At 38.2% G+C, this 22,686-nt stretch overlaps 1 protein-coding gene across 1 annotated transcript in view; it reads right to left on the bottom strand.

Moving 5' to 3' along the window:
- Positions 1-185: 185 nt before the first annotated feature.
- Positions 186-22,686, bottom strand: part of LOC134803540 (uncharacterized) — a 28,071-nt gene continuing 5,570 nt past the window's right edge. The window contains exons 5-12 of the mRNA XM_063776340.1: positions 19,439-19,708; positions 19,175-19,326; positions 17,450-17,567; positions 7,897-8,029; positions 6,422-6,467; positions 5,370-5,559; positions 3,851-4,062; positions 186-2,596 (exon numbers count right to left, since the gene is read on the bottom strand). Of these exons, the coding sequence (XP_063632410.1) occupies positions 1,112-2,596; positions 3,851-4,062; positions 5,370-5,559; positions 6,422-6,467; positions 7,897-8,029; positions 17,450-17,567; positions 19,175-19,326; positions 19,439-19,708 (2,606 nt within the window). The 3' untranslated portion in view covers positions 186-1,111. The remainder of the gene's footprint in view (positions 2,597-3,850; positions 4,063-5,369; positions 5,560-6,421; positions 6,468-7,896; positions 8,030-17,449; positions 17,568-19,174; positions 19,327-19,438; positions 19,709-22,686) is intronic.

The following is a 22,686-nucleotide window of genomic DNA, read 5'->3' as shown; positions in this document are numbered from 1 at the left end:
ATACATTTAATTAGAAATTTATGTTTAGATAACGAAAAACTTGCATTTTTCAATGAAAGCTATACTTAAGTAAAAAAGACAATAAATACTTTTAAAAGGTTTATTACAAATAAATATTTAGCAATTACATTTCTCATTCATTAGGAATCAATAGGGCACAATTTACGATATAAAATCCTTTGCAAGAACACAATTAGTATTATATTTCATTTTTTTTAGCATTAGAAATAAGGTAAACAATCTTGATGCGTCTTTTAATTGAAAAACACATTTTAAAAATAAGTTACGGCAAATATGTAACAATTATGAATCTAAGACGATCATCTATATTCTTCTGCTTTCATAAGTAATAGTTACTGATTTTTAAAAAGCGTTTTTCAATTAAAAGACATGGCAAGATCGCTTACCTTCTTTCAAGTTCTTTCTAATGCTAAAAAAACGAACTATACATACATAAACCTAATTTTTACGTCCCAAATAATGAAATTGCGCCAATATGTTTGATTTAAGGGGCTACCCCACGCCAGTGACCTTCGATCTGAATCCCTTAGTTTTCTAATGTTTTCTGTAGCTTAGTATATTAAGAGCAACGGCTTTAAGCAATATAGTATCCCATATTTACTTAAGTTCATTATCTTCGAGATATTTGGCATCAAAGTTGAACAATTTTAAGCTAAAGAACTGGTTTTCTGGCCATAACTTTTGTGTTAATTAGTTTAAAATTAAAACCCTGGACACGTTTTTCGAGATGTCAAAGACGAACCCAAATATGTAGATTGCGTACATGTAAGATCCTTCACAGCAAACTAGATACAAAAAAAGTGTTTTTTTTAGACATTGTATATTAATAAAAAAATAAGTATTAATTTCTTTCAAAATCCGGTGGACAAAACCGGAGATAAAAGATTGAAGAACCGATAACCGTTTGTCTTATAATTGTATCTGTAGTGCAAAAAAGGAGATACGATTCAAAACTTGTCAAAAATCTATGAAAAACTCGGGTAGCCCCTTAACTCATCTGTCGTCTTTTGAATAAATCCCTTTTAAAACACACTGAAATACCTTGAAAAATAGTCATTATTTTATAATGTTTTTGACAGCTGTCAAACTGTCATTTCTTGTCATCCCTCTCAACCTTCACCGCTGGTTTCCTGAGCCTAGTCCTCGGGTTATCCTTAAGGTCCTCTTTGGGCAGCGTCCCCGGGCTGGTGGAGCGCTTGAGCCTTCGGTCTTTCAAAGTCCGGAGAGACCCAGTTTCCACTCTACCTCTTTTTGGCTCTAGAATCTTTGCCGCCTCTATTTTTTGTGGTTTCGGTATATTTGGTTTGGCGTTTTCTTTAGAGTGGCCTTCTAGACTTATATTCTTTGAAAGTCTTTTCATATCTTTGTTTTTTGTATCATCTAAACTTACAGTCTTTGAAAGTCTTTTCGAATCTTTAGGAATTTCCTTCGATGAAAACTCTTGCTCCAAATTCTTAACAATGTTTTGTCTTAAAGATTTCTTCGCATAAGTTTTCACTGATGTTTGGGGGGTGAAAAACTGATCCGGGGTGGATTCGGAGGGGGTGAAAAATTCTACTTTCGACTTATCCGTCTGCGGGGTCATGGCAACATCTATATCTTCTTCGGAAGGTTCAGTAACTAATATATTTACTTTTGAACGGGGTCTCGGAGTTATAGTTTCAAGTACAGGTTTACTAGTTATCGGGATTGGTATTTTGAAGTTGATTTTCTTCTTAGGCACAATCTGTTCTTCGGGCTCGTCGAAATTAAGAACTGGTATCTTACATTTCAAATCTGGCAATTCTTCTTTGTTTACAACAACTTTGTTAAACACAGGCGGTTTACTACGCTTCGCTTCTGGCGTTTTTAATATATCTTTAGTAGGCGTCAATTTGAGATTTTCTAAATCATTCTCAATATCCGTCACTCTGTCTTGTATTTTGTCTGATTTTCTTAAAATTTCAGAAGCCGTCATCAAATTCATGATCTCATTCTTAGTATAACCATCTACGTCAGCCGCTTGAAGTATTTCACTGATCCTTACGTATATATAATCATCAGACTTAGCGTAATTCTTCTGTGAAAGCTCAAAATACGCAGCTTCAATCAAAATCTCCAACTCAACATTAAAAAGCTCCTTTTCAAAACTTTTCTCAATTATATCAACCACATACTTCTCGAATTTCTCTCTAAGCTTTCTCGTGGCCGCTTTAATCTTGCTTTCGACATTACAGAAAGTTTCCAACACACCGTTGAAGTAATTCATAGCCACATCGAATTCCTTGCCTCTATAATACACGCTGGCTTCTAAACCTAGCAATTGTGACGCCAGAATAAATATTGAAGGCGTCTCGCACGCGTAACACTCGCATTTGGTGTCATGGTCAAAAAACTCTGGTGTTTTGAAAGCTGCAACATATTCTATAGGTATAGATGGACTAGTTTGATGTCTCCTGGGTATGCGTGCGTCGCGCACGGCCTCGAGTTGGGGGGTGAGGGGGGCGGTCTTGGGGTCGTTTTGGATCGGCTCTTGGAGGGCACACTCGTTGGATTGGAGGCCGACGATGTGTTTGAGCCGTTGGTCGATCGTTGCCTGAAAATAATTTTTATAATGAGTTAATTTGTCCTCAGCAAATATATATATATTATTATGTAAAACGTTCATAAGTGCTTGTTACTAGGCCTACATGAATAAAGTATATTTGACTTTGACTTTGACAAGTCTACAATGAGCTTAAAATTTTTGTAATAGTTTAAGGTGGTAGTAAAACACATTATTGTACAAAAGGAAACATAAAACATGAAAGAAAACACATCATTAGTACAAAGGCGAACTTATCCCTTTCGGGGATCTCTTCCAGTTAACCTTTGAGCCATTAAGGGAGAATTGGAGGACAAATAATAAAGAATAAATAAATTAAATTAATAAAAATCAAATGTTTAAAAGACAATTTATAGTTCCTGTTAATTATTACAAGCTTGTATTTAATTTGCCATTTTAGTATGTAAGTTTGTTAGTTAGTGTGGGTCAAATCTTGGAAGCTAAATTTGACCCACTTCCCGATTTCCGATTGGGCTAAAAATTTGCATACATATGTAAGTCAGATGACAATGCAATATTATGATGACATGAAGCTGATCTGATGGAGACAGTATGTGGCCATAGGAACTCTGTGATGAAACAACGCAACCTAATCGTGTTTGGGGTTTTTAGAAAAGGGGATATCACTGCAATGTTCTGCCGCCAGAGTGCAGCACTACCGACTCTAGTAAATTCATAGACTAACTTATACATACTGTGCCTTAAGCTGTTTTATGACAAGTTTTCACATACAATCAAATATGATTTTGATGCACCAAGGCGGTTTTTTTACAGATAGCCTACTTTATGTGGTTCTCTATCGACCGAATAAGCAAAAGTGATAGAGAGGCAGAAACCGAACTTTCGATTGTCGTGTTTCACGGTGGGCCATGTGATTGACGTAGTCACGCATGATGTGTCAATGAGGTTTGTTTACTGTATGTGCTAATGGTGCCACCTACGCAGAGCTTTGCCTAATATTCCATATTGTCTCGATAAGTATTAATTGCCTGTGGTAAGAAAATGATTTTTACACTTTCTATTCTAACTGTACTTCTCTCATTTGCATGTCTAACAAGTACAGTGGCGTTCAAAAGTGCATGGATAGATGTCGACCGATGCCTTAATATTAAGGTTGATCGAAATATCTCCATGCACTTTTGAACACCAGTGTACTTCTCGAAACCTTTCTAACGAGCCTAAACTCGATGCCTTTGTGTTTTTCCACCGCCGAGTTTCTTTTTTTTTTCAAATCTATGAACTTACTCTGGCCACGTCACACCGGCTAGGATCCGTCGCGGCCACACAGAGCGCGAGCCTCGCTTCAGCGGAAGCGGAGGCGAGAGCGCAGGCGGCGGCGGCCCTCCCTCTCCGACGCAGGCGGAGCGAGCGGGACAGCGACACGGCTCGGAGGCTAGCGGAGAATATGCTCTGTTTTAGGAGGAGGGAGCGCCGCTGGCGGAGGCACCAGGTGCTCTCTGAAATAAGGATAAAAAAAAAGAATTAAAAAAAAAACGGATATGCGCGAGTCGGACTCGCCCACTGAGGGTTCCGTACTTTTTAGTATTTGTTGTTATAGTTTGTTGTTATGTCGGCAACAGAAATGCATCTGTGAAAATTTTAACTGTCTAGCTATCACGGTTCATGAGATACAGCCTGGCGACCGACAGACAGACGCCCGATTGCTATAGCCATATGTCATTTAAGAGGCTGGATTGTGTCTAACATGTGTGTGTTACACACAATCCAGCTATGAATTTTTTTGGCATAAGATAAGGCATATTTTCAGTTGTCATAGAGTTGATTTATAAGAAAATTTGTGTGACTCCCCTATTATACACCAATAATAAGTAATTAAGTAACAATTTACTTAATAACTAACCAAATAATCACTACGCCCGGTCTGGCCTAGGGGCTATTCATAAATTACGTCATTTCAAATTAGGGGGGGGGGGGGGGTCTGGACATCGGATGACGGTAGCACGACGTAGGAGGAAACGGGGTCATTCGAAGCATGATTTTTGGATGATTTTAGGGGGGGGGGGGGTCCAAAATTGTCAAAAATCGATGACGTAATTTATGGACAGCCCCCTAGTGGGTAGTGACCCTACCTGTGAAACCGATGATCCTGGGTTCGAATCCTGGTAAGGCCATTTATTTGAAATGAACACAAATATTTCTTCCCGAGTCGTGGTTGTTTCCTATGTATGACGTCTTTGGTGGTCAAGGGGAACTCACCAGTGTTCCCAACAGGTAGTGCCTCTGAGCGTTGACGCTCGCACTGAGGTCTCCATACAGCGCCTGAGCGTCTAAAACACGCCCTATTGCTATGGGCATAGAGTCCATCTCGTTTAGGAGGCTGGATTGTGTCTAAAACGACCATAACTATGACATTTCTAGGCAAAAGGCACATTTTCAGTTGTCATAAGGTCGATTAATAAAAAAAATGGTGTGTCCCTTATTATACACCTATAATAACTACCATTTTGCTTGAAAATGACACAATGGTTATCTAAAAAACCGGCCAAGTGCGAGTCGGACTCGCGTTCCAAGGGTTCCGTACATTGATTCCGACTCACGCTTGACTGCACATTTCTAATAGGTTTTCCTGTCATCTATAGGTAAAGAACTATTTTGTGTATTTTTTTTTCAAAATTTTAGAACCAGTAGTTTCGGAGATAAAGAGAGGGGGGGGGGGGGAATGGTCGGACAGACAGACGCACGAGTGATCCTATAAGGGTTCCGTGTTTTCCTTTTGAGGTACGGAACCCTAAAAAGTACTCACCATTGTTCCCAACAGTGAGGTAGTGTCTCTGAGCGTTAACGCTCGCACTGAGGTCTCCATACAGCGCCTGCGCGTCTAAAACACGCCCTATTGCTATAGGCATAGAGTCCATCTCGTTTAGGAGGCTGGATTGGACCACGCGGATGAGTTTCGCTGAGGTGGCCGCTTGTTTCGTGTTGTGGTAAAATATCTGTGGATGAAAAGGAAATTTAAAACAAATTAAGGTGCAGCGGGATAATTAAAGTGGTATCCAGACGGGACTGACCAAATTGGTCGATTTGATCAGAAATGAAATTGGCGTCAATCTCCAATTTTAGATTTATGGTGATATTAGAGCCCTCTAAATTGAAAAAATACCCCAGAACCAAAATACTGGCCTCACAAATTGGTATTCTTGCGTCCGCACCTCATTTTATCGGTAATATCGGTAATTATCGGCGGTTGAATTCGGCGAGCCAAATTGGTATTTGCGTCCGCACCTCCTGATTCGATCGGGCAATTTAATCAGATTGGCTAATCTAGATACGCCTTAAGACTGGGGGACAATTTCAACTAATCGAAATATATTTCATGTTTTACATTATATAGAGTTATATATATGTCCAGATAGCGAAAAAGATGTGTTGTGTGTTGTGTGAGACTAGTTAATAATGTAAAACATGGAAGATATTTTGTTTAGTTGGAATTATCCCGCCGTCGAAATTGGCCCGCTGCACCTTATGTTTTTTTTCCATAATTTTCAAAAGCTTTTGATCACTTGAGGAACGAAATCGAATAGGGAGTATTGCAATGTTCTGCGACCAGAGTGCAGCTCTAGCGTACATCCTTAACCATAAAGTAAGTTGTGCATACTACGCCTTAAACAGGTTTTTTAGACAAGTTTTCATAGACAATTTGTTGCGAATAAATATGACATTGATGCATCAAGGCGGTTTGTTTACAGGGACCTACCGAAAACGCAAAAATTTAAATTTCGTTATCTGCTTCTCTATCGTTCGAATATGCAAGAGTGATAGAGAGGCAGATAGAGTGACAATGCAATATTATGGTACTATCGAGCTGATCTGATGATGGAGACAGGAGGTGGCCATAGGAACTCTGTGAAAAAATAACGAAACGAAACCTAATTGTGTTTGGGGTTGTTAGAATAGTCTCGATGAGTATTAGTTGCCTGTGGAAAGAAAAGTACAGTCAGCGATAACAGCTTGTACCAAAAATGAAATTTTTGCCAAAAACTTATTAGCTTTATTTTTATAGGGGGTATTACTGCAATGTTCTGCCGCCAGAGTGCAGCACTAAGCTAGCTAGTAAATCATAGAGTAACTTATACACACTGTGCCTTAAACTGTTTTTTAATAAGTTTTCACAGACAATAAAATATGACATTGATGCATCAAGGCGGTTTGTTAACAAGGGCCTACCGGGAAACGCAAAAATCTAAATTTAGTTATCTGCCTCTTTATCGCTCGAATATGCTAGAGTGATAGAGGTTAGATAACGAAATTTAGTTTTTCTTATTTCGCGGTAGACCCCCAGATTGTGATGGATAGTGGTAGTGAGGGAGGCCCCCTGCGCAGAGTTTCGCGTAATATTCCGTATTAAAAACACAGTGAAGTGAGGTTGACTATATGGAACTTACAGCGGCCTCGCATAAGAAGACTAGCGCCGCCTCCCTGGTTCTCTCGTCCTCCATCATGCGACCGGCCCATTCGGCAGACAAAGACAGTATGCGACGTAGATGCTCGCTCGGTTTGTACGCACGGGACAGTATGACCCCAGCCGCTTCTATATAGGCCTCTCTGAAAAAAAAACATAATTTTTAGGGTTCCGCACCCAAAAGGTAAAAACGGGACCCTATTACTAAGACTCCACTGTCCGTCTGTCTGTCTGTCACCAGGTATCTTATGAACTGTGATAGCTAGACAGTTGAAATTTTCATAGATGATTTCTGTTGCCGATATAACAACAAATAATAAAAAGTACGGAACCCTCTGTGGGCGAGTCCGACTCGCACTTGTCGCAATTTTTCAGTCATCTTTCAGATTTTTTTTTCAAAAAAGATTCGACTCATTTTTTTGCAATTTTTTATCGTTGTCTTGTTTATCGTCCTCAAAAAATGTGACGGAGTGGAGCTTTTTGTATGGGGTGAAATTTAGTTTCAATTTATTCTCAAGATAATTATAATCTACAGCTAGAAAGATATCAATTAAAGCTCGTTAATGAGTGACCTAGGAGAACATAACCATGGCAACTGAGTGATTGATTCACTCACACAATACTAACCTGTCTTGAAGATGCTGGCTGACTCGCAGTGCCACATGCGCCAGCTGCAACGCGTACACGCTCCGTACGTGCATCAGTTGCTGTAACATGACACGCAACACGATACAATACACAATACTGACCTGTCTTGAAGATGCTGGCTGACTCGCAGTGCCACATGCGCCAGCTGCAACGCGTACACGCTCCGTACGTGCAACAGTTGCTGTAACATGACACGCAACACGATACAATACACAATACTGACCTGTCTTGAAGATGCTGGCTGACTCGCAGTGCCACATGCGCCAGTTGCAACGCGTACACGCTCCGTACGTGCAACAGTTGCTGTAACATGACACGCAACACGAGCAGAGGCGATGTCAGGAAATCTTGTGGTACTGAAATAAATGTAAATCATTGATTATTGACTGTATGTAATTGCATGAATTCTATAGTAATTTAAATTGTATTTTTTCTTATTTACTCGTAATGCATGTAAATAAATGAAAACTCCTCGATCATAGGTACATTGTTAATTATAAGAAGTAATGTTTTAAAAAGATGTGTCCCGCCGAGTTTCTTGCCGGCATAGAGTATATTGAATATTAGGGTATAGAGTTATCAGTCAAGGTTTTCGAATGCAGCGCCATCTATTGATAGTTCACTGCAACTTTTCAAATGTGTATATATCCATACCTATTAATACAGCTATACAAGCAGTGGCGGGCTTTTTAAATAGCTAAGGTTTGACGTTTGCGTTCTGAGTCCGTGCAAACGGAACCAGATCACATCAAGTGTGAACCTTCATTGTAGTCCTCGCCAGAAAACCGCTAACGAAGATCACACAATGATGTGACCTCGTTCAGTTTGCCCAGACCAGTAATTGAAAAACAATAAATGTGATTACAGTTTTATTTTTACATTACAAAATCAATGCTAATTGACAATATTCATTCATAATCATCGCTTTTAAGACAAGCTATCTATTAAAAGTATAGAAATAAGTAAAAACTTCTATCAAATTAGACTACACTCTTATGGAAAAACTTATTTAGCTCACTGTTCATCGATTGGAGCATTTCCTTCGTTTTAAATAATAGTTCCTCGTCATTTCTCGCATTCTGTCTTCTGTATCGAAGTCGGATCGCGTTCCTTTTAATATTTTATTTGTGTCTTTACACCAGTTATGTAGGAAAAACCTACAAGATAAGTCTATGATTTTGTTGGTAAGGGCACTTTTATGGTTAGCACATTGTAAACAATTAAAATTTACTACTGTGTTTACAGCATCTTCTAAATATTGTTTTATATTGACCATGTCACAGTCCGTTTTTAATATGTTCGTGACCACATCTTGAATATTAGAGAAACATTCAGCTAAAGCATCTGAAGGATATGATAAATATGATTTTCCTTTGTTAAATTCTTTTAATTTTATGTATCGGCTGCTTTTGTTACAATCGTAAAGGCAGCCGTTGCATGTCTTACAATCTTTGAATATAATTTTAGTTTTCCTTAATATATATCCTGTAACATACTCAATTTGAGCCAAAATTTTTACGTTAGCTTTCTTATTATTTATTCCCACCAAGACATGGTCACTGACATGATCAAAATTAATGTCATTTTTCTCCGGAGCGCGATAAAGTGCAGGTTTGTCAAAAAAGATCTTACTTAAAGACTTAAATCCACGTCCCTGGTCTTTCTCACAATTATATCCTGGAGAATGCAACGAATTTAAATTGTTGATTAACAATGCCGCGAAGGCAACCTCAAAATGTACACACGTCGGGTTGTTGCTTCTTGCACCATGGCTCCTCACACAGCCAAAAAAGTTTTCAAGTGGATCCTGGTTAAAGTGGCGTAACCATATGGACTTTATCTCATGCTTTTGAAACAGCAGATTTTTTAAATATTCCAAATTTTCTAAGGTGCGTAGCCAGTTAGGCACGGTCGAAACATGACTTTTTCTGCGTCCTTGGGGTGTTACAAATGTCATTGTTTTTAAAACCTCTTTACTTTTCGTCCAAACACTCTGATGGCTTGATTTGGGTGTGAGTGGACCCAGTAAGTCTTTGCCAGGTCTTTTCTTTTCATTCATGAATCCTCCGTTGACAGAGTCGAATAATTCGTCAAAAAAAAGAATAACGTCGGCTGTTTCTTTGCTTGACGGATCTAGTATTCCTTTCTCTGAAAAATAGTGATAAGACTTATAGTGTCAGCGTTAAAAAATAACGTAAAATAAAGATGAAGTATCGACTATCGAGATGTAGCATACCTAAGTAAGAAAAGCTTAACTGGAAAATAATATTCTTGAAAAGTGTACGTCTAAGAACTAATTTTAATAGGATGCAATGTGTGATATCGGGAGCATATAAAAGATTTCTCATTTTGTTAATATAAGCTGCAGTGCTAAATCGTGACAGCGTAGGTGGATTGTCAGCAACGCTTAACCTTAGCCCTTACGTCATCTTGCACTAAAGCTTACGAATTGTCAGTTAATTAACGTGATCTGGTCAAAATACCGTTCGCAGTTTGATGCGTAGGAACGGAATAAAAAATAGTGTTACCTAGTGTAGCTGTGATGTGATAAATAAATTGAATATTGTTCATATTTACCTGCTAAATATCCCATATTGACAGCGACTGAACTGCTAAGTAATTGTGTTGCATATTTGACTTTCATTTTTGGCATTTTCTTTGGATCTACATGCAGTTCTGTTAACTTGGGCATTAACCTTATGCCTTTATAAGCTGGATTTTCCTCGTATAATTTAACGATGTGTTCCCACTTGGCAGTTTTTTTTTCGTTATCAATGGAACAAGTCAAATCTTTTGTGATTAAATTGTTCCTTATATTTTTTATAAGGTGAGGAGGGTCATACAGAGGTATTACTTCATCACCATCCACGTCAAACACGTAACCTGTCGAATTTTTATTTTCATGTTTCGTTTCTGCAATGAGTGCATTGATGGCACTCATATTTGATGAGCCTTGGTCACAGACAGTTGCGATCACGTGAAATCCACTGGATTTTAATTTTCTTATGTGGTCCTTTATGGCCTGCGCTAATTCGTGTTTCTCGGTGGCTCCACAACAAAAGCTGTAACTAATAGGCTGTTTATAATTTTTTGTGATGCCTCTTATCATAAATACTAGCACGTGGTCAGCGATTTTTTTGACCCTCCTTTTTCCGTTGTCAACGAATCCGACGATCATGTCTTTTTTTGAATTGTACTCAAAATGAGGTTTAATTGCCATCTCGTCGAATAATAAAATACACAGCCTTTCAGATATCGACATTTTTCTGGCCTTTTTTTTAAGATTTTCGAAAATGTTATCGTTTATACCGGCTTTTAAGGCTGCAGCGGATATCATCCTTGATAATGTGAGAGGCGATGGTAGTACAAAAATGTGCCTCAGCCATCTATACGCCTTAGGTCCTTGCTTATAAAGAGATAATGCCATTATTTTTTCTTGTTTTGTGAATCTCCTTCCCATTTTCTTTTTATTTATCTCTCTAAATTGCATCATGACAAATAGCAAAGCCATTGTGGTAAATTTACCGATGGCTTTCTGAAAAGCTGTGTTGGTTGAGAGAGACATAGCTTTTTTTAGTCTGACGGCATATTTGTCCTTCGTCTCGGTAAGTTTTTTTATATGTTTGGCCAAACTACTAGCTTCAGAGCAAAATTGTGGCGTGTAGGGTGGCTTATGATCTGAAATAAATTTTATAATATAAGTCGTGTAGGGTGGCTTATGATCTGAAATAAATTTTATAATATAAGTAAATACTTAGAAGTATAGGAAGAAATACTTAGCAGTCTTAGCACTTATTCATAAGGTGTGACGTTCTCAATCAAAAGGTACCACATTGCCACTTGCCATAAGGACGCTGTGTCAGGTTATTCGTATAAAGATACAAGCAAATTTCGTCTTTATGGTAAGCCAAAAAGTGCTGAGGGTTAAGCATAGAAATAAAAGAAATAAAGAAAGTGTGGTAACTCCATACATCAATTTTCTTACAAAAACGCGCTTTATTTCACAGTCGACATGTAACGTCATAGTAGTGGAACTATCACTACCGCTATTTGACACCAGATGGCACGAGTGTCGCTACTGACGAAAAAATGTACTGCTAAAACAATTTACAACTAATATTAGAAGCAGAAGGAGTTGAAAATAGAGTTTCGAGTAATGCGGTCATAATATTAGCTGAAAATTGTTGAGCATTAGAGTATTTGTTCGCCGCGACATTTATTGTCGACTAGCAGTACTGATATAATCTTTACTTATACATATTACTCTATCTATGGTGTTAAGGTCGGCAACGCACATGTAACATCGCTGGAGTTGCAGGCGCCCATAGGCTACGGAGACTGCTTACAATCGGGCGGGCCGTATGCTTGTTTGACACCCACGGTCCGACGTAGTATAATAAAATGCATATATTATTTGTAAGAAACTTTACAGGTTTATTATCAAACTGACCTGAAGTTGAGGGCCGAGAAGCGTCGTGAGCAGCCGCATTTGTGATGTTGGTCAATGGGGCTCGGGGTACATGATCATCTTGCAATGGTTCTTGTATAATACTTGCAATTTTCAGCGATACCGTTTGCGTAGCCATTCCTGAAAATCATATATTTAACCAATTTAATACCTAAAGAATATTTGTTTTTTTGTAAAGTTAAGACGAAAGCGGAGGAACCGTGTGAAATCGCCTTTTCATACAAACGTAGTCCTCATTTGTGGCACCACTAGCACATACAGTAAACAAATCTCATTGACATTATCAATGACACATCATGCGTCACTAGGTCAATCACAAGGCCTACCCAGGGCCGTCTTAATCTATGCTGGGGCCCTTAGGCACATAATAATTTGGAGCCCTTTTGGAAAGTAAAGAAAGCAAAATTGAACTAACATTTTTCTACTATGACCTTCTATTTATTATGGGGTAGTCAAATATACTGTTACTGTCTGTCTTTCGGGGCCCCCTGAGAATGGGGGCCCTGGACACGGGCCCCGTGTGCCCTTATGGTAAAGACGGTACTGGGCCTACAATCGAAATCGAAACACGACAATCGAAAGTTCGGTTTCTGCCTCTCTATCACCCTTGCTTATTCGATCGATAGAGAGGCAGATAAAGAAATTACGATTTTCGCGTTTCGCGGTAGGCCACCTGTAAACAAACCGCCTTGGTGCATCAATGTCATAGTGAAAACTTGTCAAACAACTGTTTAAGGCCTAGTATGTATAAGTTACTTTATGATTTACTAAACAAATTAGTGCTGCACTCTGGCGGCAGAACATTGCAGTAATACTCCCTATTGGTCCACTACTTTTAGAGAAAATGGGCTGTGACAGACGGACAGACAGACGCACGAGTGATCCTATAAGGGTTCCGTATTTTTCCTTTGGAGGTACGGAACCCTAAAAATTGATATATGTGACGTTCCACGGCAAAAGGTACCTTATGGCGGCTGGCGGTTACGTCGCATAGCGCCGCAATAATATTGGGGCGGCGTTAATAATAGCGTAAGCGCCAACCACCATAAGGTACCTTTATCCGTGGGACGTCACATATTATTGTAAGAAAATTAATAGGTTTTCAAACTGACCTGAAGTTGAGGGCCGAGAAGTGTCATCACCACCCGCATTGTACTGATTCGTGATGTTGATCAGTGGGGCTCGGGGTCCATGATCATCTTGCAATGGTTGTTGGAAATTGCTTGCAATTTGCACCGATGCGGTTTGCATAGCCATTCCTGAAAATTTAACAAATTTATTACAGAAATATTTATTCTTAAAAAGTGTTGTCATAAGTCATAACAATGAAAGACCAAAAGTTAAGTTAGAGGGCAACGGGTCTTTTTTTCTAAAACAAATGAAACTTAAGCCATATTTTAGAATAGTAAGTGATCTGTAATGTAAGTGAAGATTCCAATAAACAAGGCTTTTGATAAAAAACCTGCACTCAAATTAGTTCACCCGTTCGAGTGCTACATACATTGCCGCAGGCAGACATACAACTACATACACAGAGATATATAACTACTACATACACATACACATTGAACTTATGACAGACCTTTTTTGTCATTGGGGGCTAATATTAACACTATGATATGTCCAATGTAATATGAACCCTAAATGTCACAACAATTAAATCGTACAAGTGTGCAATGCGGCTAAAATTGTGTATCTTACCTTTTAAATGCAGTGTTGGAACTGCAATAGCGCTGAGTCTTCCACTTCGAGTAATAAATTTTTCCTCAAAGTGAATATGACACACTTTTCGGTACTTATGAATAAATTGGTTATCCAAAGATAACACATCTCCACCAACAGAATAAATCCAAGTACGAAACCGATCAGCCTCATTAATTGGGCAGGGAAATTTGTGAAGAATCACATTATCTAATCCTGAAAAAAAAAAGAAATGTATATGTATACAGTAACACTAGTACAGACTTAAGTAGGTAGGTACACTATCAGAATGATCTTTAGATGTTCAATGAATACCTATATTAACTTAAATAAGTTAAAAAAATATCACATATGAAACTGCACTTAAGTCAAGGTAAGAAATGATAAAAACCTAGTGTTGATATTGTGTTTTTTAACAATGCTAAAGAAAAGCCTTCGAATAGGAAAATACCTCTACTCTATATAACTTATAACACTTATTTGGAAAAATACCCAGACTGCGTATATACTGATAGTGTTATATGTATTAAAGAAATATAATCTAAGTATTATTACATGTCAATAAAATACCATGCAGTGCTAATAAATCATGACAATTTTGTCAAAGTTATATTCGAAAACGCCAAGTTATATTGCACATGAAGTAGGCCTTACTGGGGTCATAGTTCCATATTTATATTTCAGGGTTAAATATTATTGCCCCACACTTGAAAATGAAAAATATTCATATGAATACTTACGCGTTTTACCGCAATTAGGTACACAACACATCGCACTGTTTCGAACCATTGTCGCAAATAACCAATCCAAGCAGCAAATCAGAGTCCGTTGAGCACACCAGGTATATTCACATAAAAACAGATTTATCAGAGTCCAGGGCAAGCGCAGTCGTATAAAATCACAAGAGAATCGTTTCAGAGCACTTTCAAGCATCGAGGATAACAAGAAAGTAAAATATTGAAATAAAAACGTTATGGCGGGTCTGTCAATAACGTTCCGTTCCTTTCATATTTATCTAAATTGTATCTTAAAATTTGTGCAAATTATGATTTTAAAATGGACTAATTTAAAGAAAAAACATTCAATGAATATTTTATTATTAGATATATGAACCAAAAATATTTTAACAGGCAAGCAATAAGTAAAACTAAATTATTATGTTATTTATTTTCTTTTGTTAATTGCGCATAACGAAAAAGATGGATGCGGCATCACAGATTATACAAGATTTGAAAGACTTATAAAATTGGTTTTCACGCCCTCTGTCGTTAAGTTTCCCAAGCATATCCGAGTACATCGGATTCAATACTTCTTTGAACTGAAAACACTGTGCTTGCCGGTCCCATATTGGGATACCCTCCACCAGTTGAGGGGGGATTTAAATCTTCTCGAGGCAGAGGTGTAGGGTTAAAGCACAGATTAATAAATAGTTACTACGTAACAGATACTTCATTCCCAAACAAAAGCAAAAATACCTACGCTATAATAGCCTACAAAACCTTAATAATAATACCTGCTGCTCAGGACAAGAAGAAATGTACCATAAGTACGCGCACAAAGAGTCGAGACTGTGTTGCCCGCCGTGCGAGTCACGTGCCAACGCGTCATCGTAAGAATGCGCTAGGGTTGTAGCTACCCTACCTATGATGATTATTGTAATAAAACGAATGTTGCGAATCAAATATGTTTTAGTTCTAATATAATGATTTATAATTTTTTCCCTTCTCGGAATTCTCTGTTATTAAAATTTTATTGTTGAAAATATCCTAAATCGCGTAAATAATATTAATAAATATTCAGGAGCAAAGCAACGGACAATCAACGGTTTTTAAAAGTTGTAATACGGTGCTACCAGGCCGATTAATTATTACGTCGTCAAAATTATTTCAAAATACTTTTTCTAACCCTTCAATATAATTATTTATAGTCAATCTGTGTAAGAATGTCCTATAATATTTATTTATTTATTATTATTTATTATTTTAATTATTAAACGTTTCAGGTGGGACCTTTAGCCCGCCATAAAAAGATGAATCTTTATTATAGGCTTTTTCCTTTGTTTTTTTGACTTTTTCACCCATCTCATCATCATCATCATCATTTCAGCCTATATACGTCCCACTGCTGGGCACAGGCCTCCTCTCATGCACGAGAGGGCTTGGGCTATAGTCCCCACGCTAGCCCAATGCGGATTGGGGACTTCACATACACCTTTGAATTTCTTCGCAGATGTATGCAGGTTTCCTCACGATGTTTTCCTTCACCGAAAAGCTAGTGGTAAATATCAAATGATATTTCGTACATAAGTTTCGAAAAACTCATTGGTACGAGCCAGGATTTGAAGTTTGAACCCGCGACCTCCGGATTGAAAGTCAGACGTCATATCCACTCGGCCACCACTGCTCACTCATCCATCCCATTTACACCCATCTACTGCACAATAATTACGCGGTTTCGGCATTTCGAAGCATAAGCGCGGGAAACGTGCGGTGCGATGCGGTGCGAGCGCTGAGGCGGGCGTTCGGCGGCCCTCTGTCGGTTGTATCGTCGACGATACGCCGAGCGGTAGGCATATAGCGCGTGGCCTTGAGCGTGTGACGGAGGCCTGGTTAAAGCCGGTGTAGCTTTATTTAATGTTCATAAGCGCATTGTAATATGCCTACTTGAATAATAAACTATTTTTATCTTTATTATTTAAACTAATACTCTTTGAGGTGTAGACCTCGCAAGCATAGCTTAGAACTGAATAAATGTATGGCTCCGCCATTTTGAATAAAAAAAAATGGTTGTCAGTAATGTCGGTTTACGGACGATAATTTTGCGTGATAACGTCATAAGAAAACATTACCATTACATTACGTAACGTTACCATGGAGATCCGTCCACAACGTTACCATGGAGATATGTCCACAACAAGACATTTTTTCGTGCATGCTACCGGTGTTCATCGATTTATAAGACGTTATCACGTCAAAAAATGCAAAAACTGAATCGATAAAAAGAATGTGATTATTGAACATGCTTACAAAACACGAAAATCGGTTGAGAATTGCGACCCGTAGAGAAAGTAAACCCGGAGAGAACATCCGGACATACGAAAGCATTTTTAACCAAGCTGTAACGGAGACCTTCGCTAACGATCGGTCATAGGCTGATATGATGATGATGAACTATATCCTCCTAAGGCCCAAGGTCCTAACTATAGCATCTCTTCAGTTCGATGAAATTTAAATCCTATTCAATTGGAACAGAGTCGCTATTGCTCTGTTTCGTTCAATTTTCCAACAACGTACAATCAACTCTATTTCTTACACTATAGACCCAAATTTCAATGGCAAATTTTGGATTTTTCATTTGTATGGCTGGGTCTTGGGAGGCTATTATATTATTTATTTTATTTAACAATTCGTGTCAAACACAAAAGCTGTCACGCGGACGCCACGTCACCGAAGTGTCAAAACTGAAATTTAACTTTATGCATATGCACGTAGGTCTATGTTGCTCTGTGGTCTGTGACCGATTAACCAGTCTTTGGCGTTGAACCTGCGGTGCGGAAATATCGGTCATTGGCGTCCAAAAGGTTAAAACATGTGAAATTGGATCCTACCGTCGTTCAGGCGCGACAGAACCTCAGTCCATATCTTTACTCCTTGCAGAGCTGGTTTGAGGGCTGTGTGCTCCTGTTCCAGGGTGCGGCAGCAAGGGACCAGGTCGGGGTCTATGCTCTGAACAGAAAAAGAAATGTATACATAGATAAAATGTACATAATAGGGAGTATTACTGCAATGTTCTGCCGCCAGAGTGCAGCACTAGTGCACATAGTAAACCATAGAGTAACTTAGACATACTAGGCCTTAAACAGTTTTTTGACAAGTTACTATGACCATATAGAAATATAGTAAGAAAAAAAACCGGGCAAGTGCGAGTCGGACTCGCGCACGAAGGGTTCCGTACCATAATGCAAAAAAAAAAAACGAAAAAAAAGCAAAAAAAAAAACGGTCACCCATCCAAGTACTGACCACTCCCGACGTTGCTTAACTTTGGTCAAAAATCACGTTTGTTGTATGGGAGCCCCATTTAAATCTTTATTTTATTCTGTTTTTAGTATTTGTTGTTATAGCGGCAACAGAAATACATCATCTGTGAAAATTTCAACTGTCCAGCTATCACGGTTCGTGAGATACAGCCTGGTGACAGACGGACGGACGGACGGACGGACGGACGGACAGCGAAGTCTTAGTAATAGGGTCCCGTTTTACCCTTTGGGTACGGAACCCTAATAGAGTGCTCACTCCATACATCAGTTTTGGTACCAAAACGACTATTATTTTCGCAGTCGACATCTAGCATCGAGTAGCGGAATTATCAGTATCGCTACTTGATACTAGAATTCTCTAGTGTCGCGACTCACGAAAATTGTATTGAACAACAATTTACAACTAATAGATTTAGATTAGATTTAGATTTATTTATTTCATAATATGAAATTACAATATAAATTATTTTACACTAATCTATACGAACTTATATTATGATCGTTAAGTAGGGAAATAAGAATAGAGTTCCGGTTAATCTGGTTATAATATTAGCTGAAAATTGTTGAGCATTAGACTTTTCGGTCGTCGGAACATCTATTGTCGAGTAGCAGTACTGATAATTCCGCTACTCGATGCTAGATGTCGACTACGAAAATAATAGTCGTTTTGGTACCAAAACTGATGTATGGAGTGAGCACTCTATGTATTTTTTTCTCTATGCTATGACATTGATGCATCAAGGCGGTTTGTTTACAGGTGGCCTGCCGCGAAACGCGAAAAGGCAAGAGTGATAGAGAGGCAGAAACCGAACTTTCGATTTTCGTGTTTCGCGGTAGGCCCTGTGATTGTGCTAGTGACGCCCTCTACGCAGAGTTTTGCGTAATATTAAGGATATTCATAAATTTCATAATTCATACTTCTACAATTGAATTAATTGGGCACGCAGTGCAAGTGTTATTTTGAACGTCAAACTTCTATGAAATTATGACGTATAAATAACACTTGCACTGCGTGTGCTATCAAAATCGTTGCAGACTTGTCTTAGTTTGACTCTATGATAAGAAGAGTAACATATTGATGCAGGTGACTGTCCATTTTGACGAGACATGTTGTCGAGCATAGACAAGATGTAAAACTCACCTGTTCTTTAATCTTCCATTCATATATTTCACACCTGCGTCAGCCAAATCCATCTCCGCCTTCAAGAACAGCAGCGTAGCCTCCGTCACTTTCATTTTAACGTCACCCGTGTGCGCCATGTTGTCGAGTATAGACGACAAGATGTAAAACTCACCTGTTCTTTAATCTTCCATTCATATTTCACACCTGCGTCAGCCAAATCCATCTCCGCCTTCAAGAACAGCAGCGTAGCCTCCGTCACTTTCATTTTGACGTCGCCCGTGCGCGCCATGTTGTCGAGTATAGACGACAAGATGTAAAACTCACCTGATCTTTAATCTTCCATTCATATTTCACACCTGCGTCAGCCAAATCCATCTCCGCCTTCAAGAACAGCAGCGTAGCCTCCGTCACTTTCATTTTGACGTCGCCCGTGCGCGCCATGTTGTCGAGTATAGACGACAAGATGTAAAACTCACCTGTTCTTTAATCTTCCATTCATATTTCACACCTGCGTCAGCCAAATCCATCTCCGCCTTCAAGAACAGCAGCGTAGCCTCCGTCACTTTCATTTTGACGTCGCCCGTGCGCGCCATGTTGTCGAGTATAGACGACAAGATGGCGGACATGTGTGGGCTGTGGATTGTGCGGACGACGGTGGGCGTGTGGAGAATGACGGAGTAGAGGGTGTCTAGGGAGGAGGGTTGTGCTGAAAAAAAAACAAAACAAAAATTGCTATTGTATTATTTATGAGGTTGTTATGATATAAAACCATTTAAGGCGACGGTAGCGGTGGGTAAAATTTCAGATTCTGTCAATTTACCCCATTTCACACACAAGCGCACTTCACGCACACTACCTCACTTTACTGGGACAGGTCAGTGACCCATCATGTTTTTTTTAAGATTGGACTTTTAGTTTAGTATTGACCACTAGCCTCCTTTGAGGGTAAAAGCGTTCCATTGAAAGATGAAAGAGAAACAATGCATTTAATCTTGCTTTCCTTGTCTGTTCATGTCACACGTGACGTACTTACCTATTTAATTAATTTGATTGATGACTGTTTTACTACCTAATATCTAATATTGCTTTGTCGAGATACGCGTTTTGTACAATTAAAGCGAATAAAACAAGATGTCATTAAGTCAGATGTAAAATGTTATTTACTACTCTATACGGTTTTTCATAAGGTGCAAAATCCATTCAATAGGAATTTAAATAAATAAAGTTTCAGCAGGGTGGCATTTCCATTTTGGCGAATAAAGCGAAACAGAATAGTTCTATCGAACCTGCTTACAAATTTTCACGAGAATCAGTTGAGAAATGTGATCTGCAAAGGAGAACATACAAAAGCATTTTTGCCCAAGCTGAAACGGAGACCTTTGCTAACGCTCGGCCAATGATGGTTTAGGTACACCTATAAAAAATGGTTGTCCCTGCTGTAATTTTAATATCTTTAATCTTTATATTTCAACGGTATAGTTTTGCCTTCAAAAATAATCGGTACGCTAAACAATAGCGGTACCTTACTACTTATACGTTCACGAAATCGGTATCTGCATAACTTGATTGTTAGTAAACTAACCTGAAAAATAATCTCAAAATCACCGAAACATTTATGTACAGTCACCTGCAATAATATGTTACGTCATTAGCGCCAACTTTGCCTCCAGGGAAACTTTGCCCAAAACGACAATTTTAAACAAATTCGTTAATGTAGAAAAAATTATAATAGTTATGGCCACCCTGCTATTTTTAGTAGAAAATAGGTTATATTTCTGACAAAACTATATACCAAACTTGTGCATAACTTGACTTGGGAATTTAGAGTTTGAGCGAGTTGTCTAATATAGGGTATATTTCGGCGGGCATAAAATTGATAAATAATGAATGCAAGTAGAAAAAATTGAGAACTCTTTGACAAATATATCCGGGTTTGAGTTATAACACATGAAGCATAGATTATGTCTATTGAGATTGTAAAATGCTTAGGCGAGCCTTATTTGGAAATGGGCAAAAACGGGTGGGCAACATTGCCCAGCAAATTTATTTTAAAGTTTTTACACTTATCGCTAAGTTATTAACAGGGAATGGTAGGATTGCCCAAAACCTTTAAGTGATCCTTAGACATCATCATCATACGAGCTGTATTTGAATACCAAATTGACGTGGGCAATGTTGGCGAAAACCCCGGATATCTTTGCCCACCCTCTAAAACGCAAAAAAATGAGTAAAAACACGATAAAAAATATTTTTTTTTAATAAACTGATGCGTTTGATCACAATGGACGTGCTGAGCAAAAAAAGTCATATGATGTGATGTTTTTTGAGAAATTCGTTTTAAAAAATAAGCGGGCAAAGTTGTTGATAATGACGGTACCTACTCTTCGAAGGCCGCAAAAATATGTGACATGGTCTTATGGTTCTACAAATAAGATCGTGTCAGATATTTTTGCGGCCTTAGTTGTGTAACATAAATTGCAGGCGACTGTACATTTGGAATAATTATTTTATTTAGTTTCAACGAAAGTTTCAAGTTTAGTGCGAAAATACTTCAGATATGCAATATGCACAAAATGTAGACCTAATCGAAATAAAACATTGCTTTTTATAGCTAATTTATAAAACATTCGATACATAGGTATACATAACAATAACTAGAGCGCTATTGGCCTGTAAGCTTCATCTCGGTCTCCAAAGCCGCAAAAACTCGCTAGTACTTAGTGCTGGTCTAGCCGTTATTTTTTCTTGAAGATTTTCAGAGAACAGCACGTACACGCATTATACATATAGATGGAGCGAACCGCATAATCATTATCATTTATTCGTCGCAATCCATGGTATTACAGATCTAGGTACAAGACTTTCAGGTATTACTTATACGAATTACATAACTCTTCCTGTTAATAGGCATTATTTTAAGATAAAAGTTCTATAATATAATACAAGATTACAATTGTCATCAAAATTCATTGACGTACAGAAGTCAAATACGCTTTTAAACTGACGCAAAATGATACCAGCATAATAAAAATTGATCCCAATCAGTAAAGATGAGTCTTTAAACTTTTTTCATTTTAAGCGAGTTTTGAAGGAACATAATACTTAAATTCGACTGTAATCGTATTGTTTTAAGATAGTTTACTGCGGTTTTCAACCATTATAACAGCAAATCAAATTTAAATGAGACGCGAGCTGATATTTATGTACCCTATTTTATGAAATACAATTTATCTACTGGTATACTTTCTCGTGTGCGTATATGATTTAATGTCAATATAATTGTCAAAAGCAAGAAAATCAAGCTGTCATTTTCATTTGAAGAAGTACACGTGTGCTCCGGTGTAGCCCCAACGGGCATCTGACTTGAAGAAGAATTTTGAGTGATGTCGTCAATGTATGGAAATTGTTCGAAAGTTTACATTTGAGATTGAATTTCTGTGTTGTCTTTGTGAGTAAAAATATAAATCGATAATAAATTGGTAGCTGAATTATCTAGCTTTCAGAATCATACAATAATTCAATTACTGTCAAAGACAAAATTGTTTTGCTTCCGTCTCAAACGGAACTCCATATTTTGATTTTTTGATACTTTTAGTGTCGATTTGTAGAGAATAACAGCAAATTAAAAATACAATGGCATGAAGAGTCGGTACACGGTTTCTTCGTGAACAAATTTACGTGTAA

This window comes from Cydia splendana, chromosome 26 (assembly GCF_910591565.1).
Source record: "Cydia splendana chromosome 26, ilCydSple1.2, whole genome shotgun sequence".
In the NCBI taxonomy this organism is placed as follows: domain Eukaryota; kingdom Metazoa; phylum Arthropoda; class Insecta; order Lepidoptera; family Tortricidae; genus Cydia; species Cydia splendana.
The sequence above is the reverse complement of the archived record's forward strand: the minus strand, read 5'-3'. Positions and strand labels throughout refer to the sequence as shown.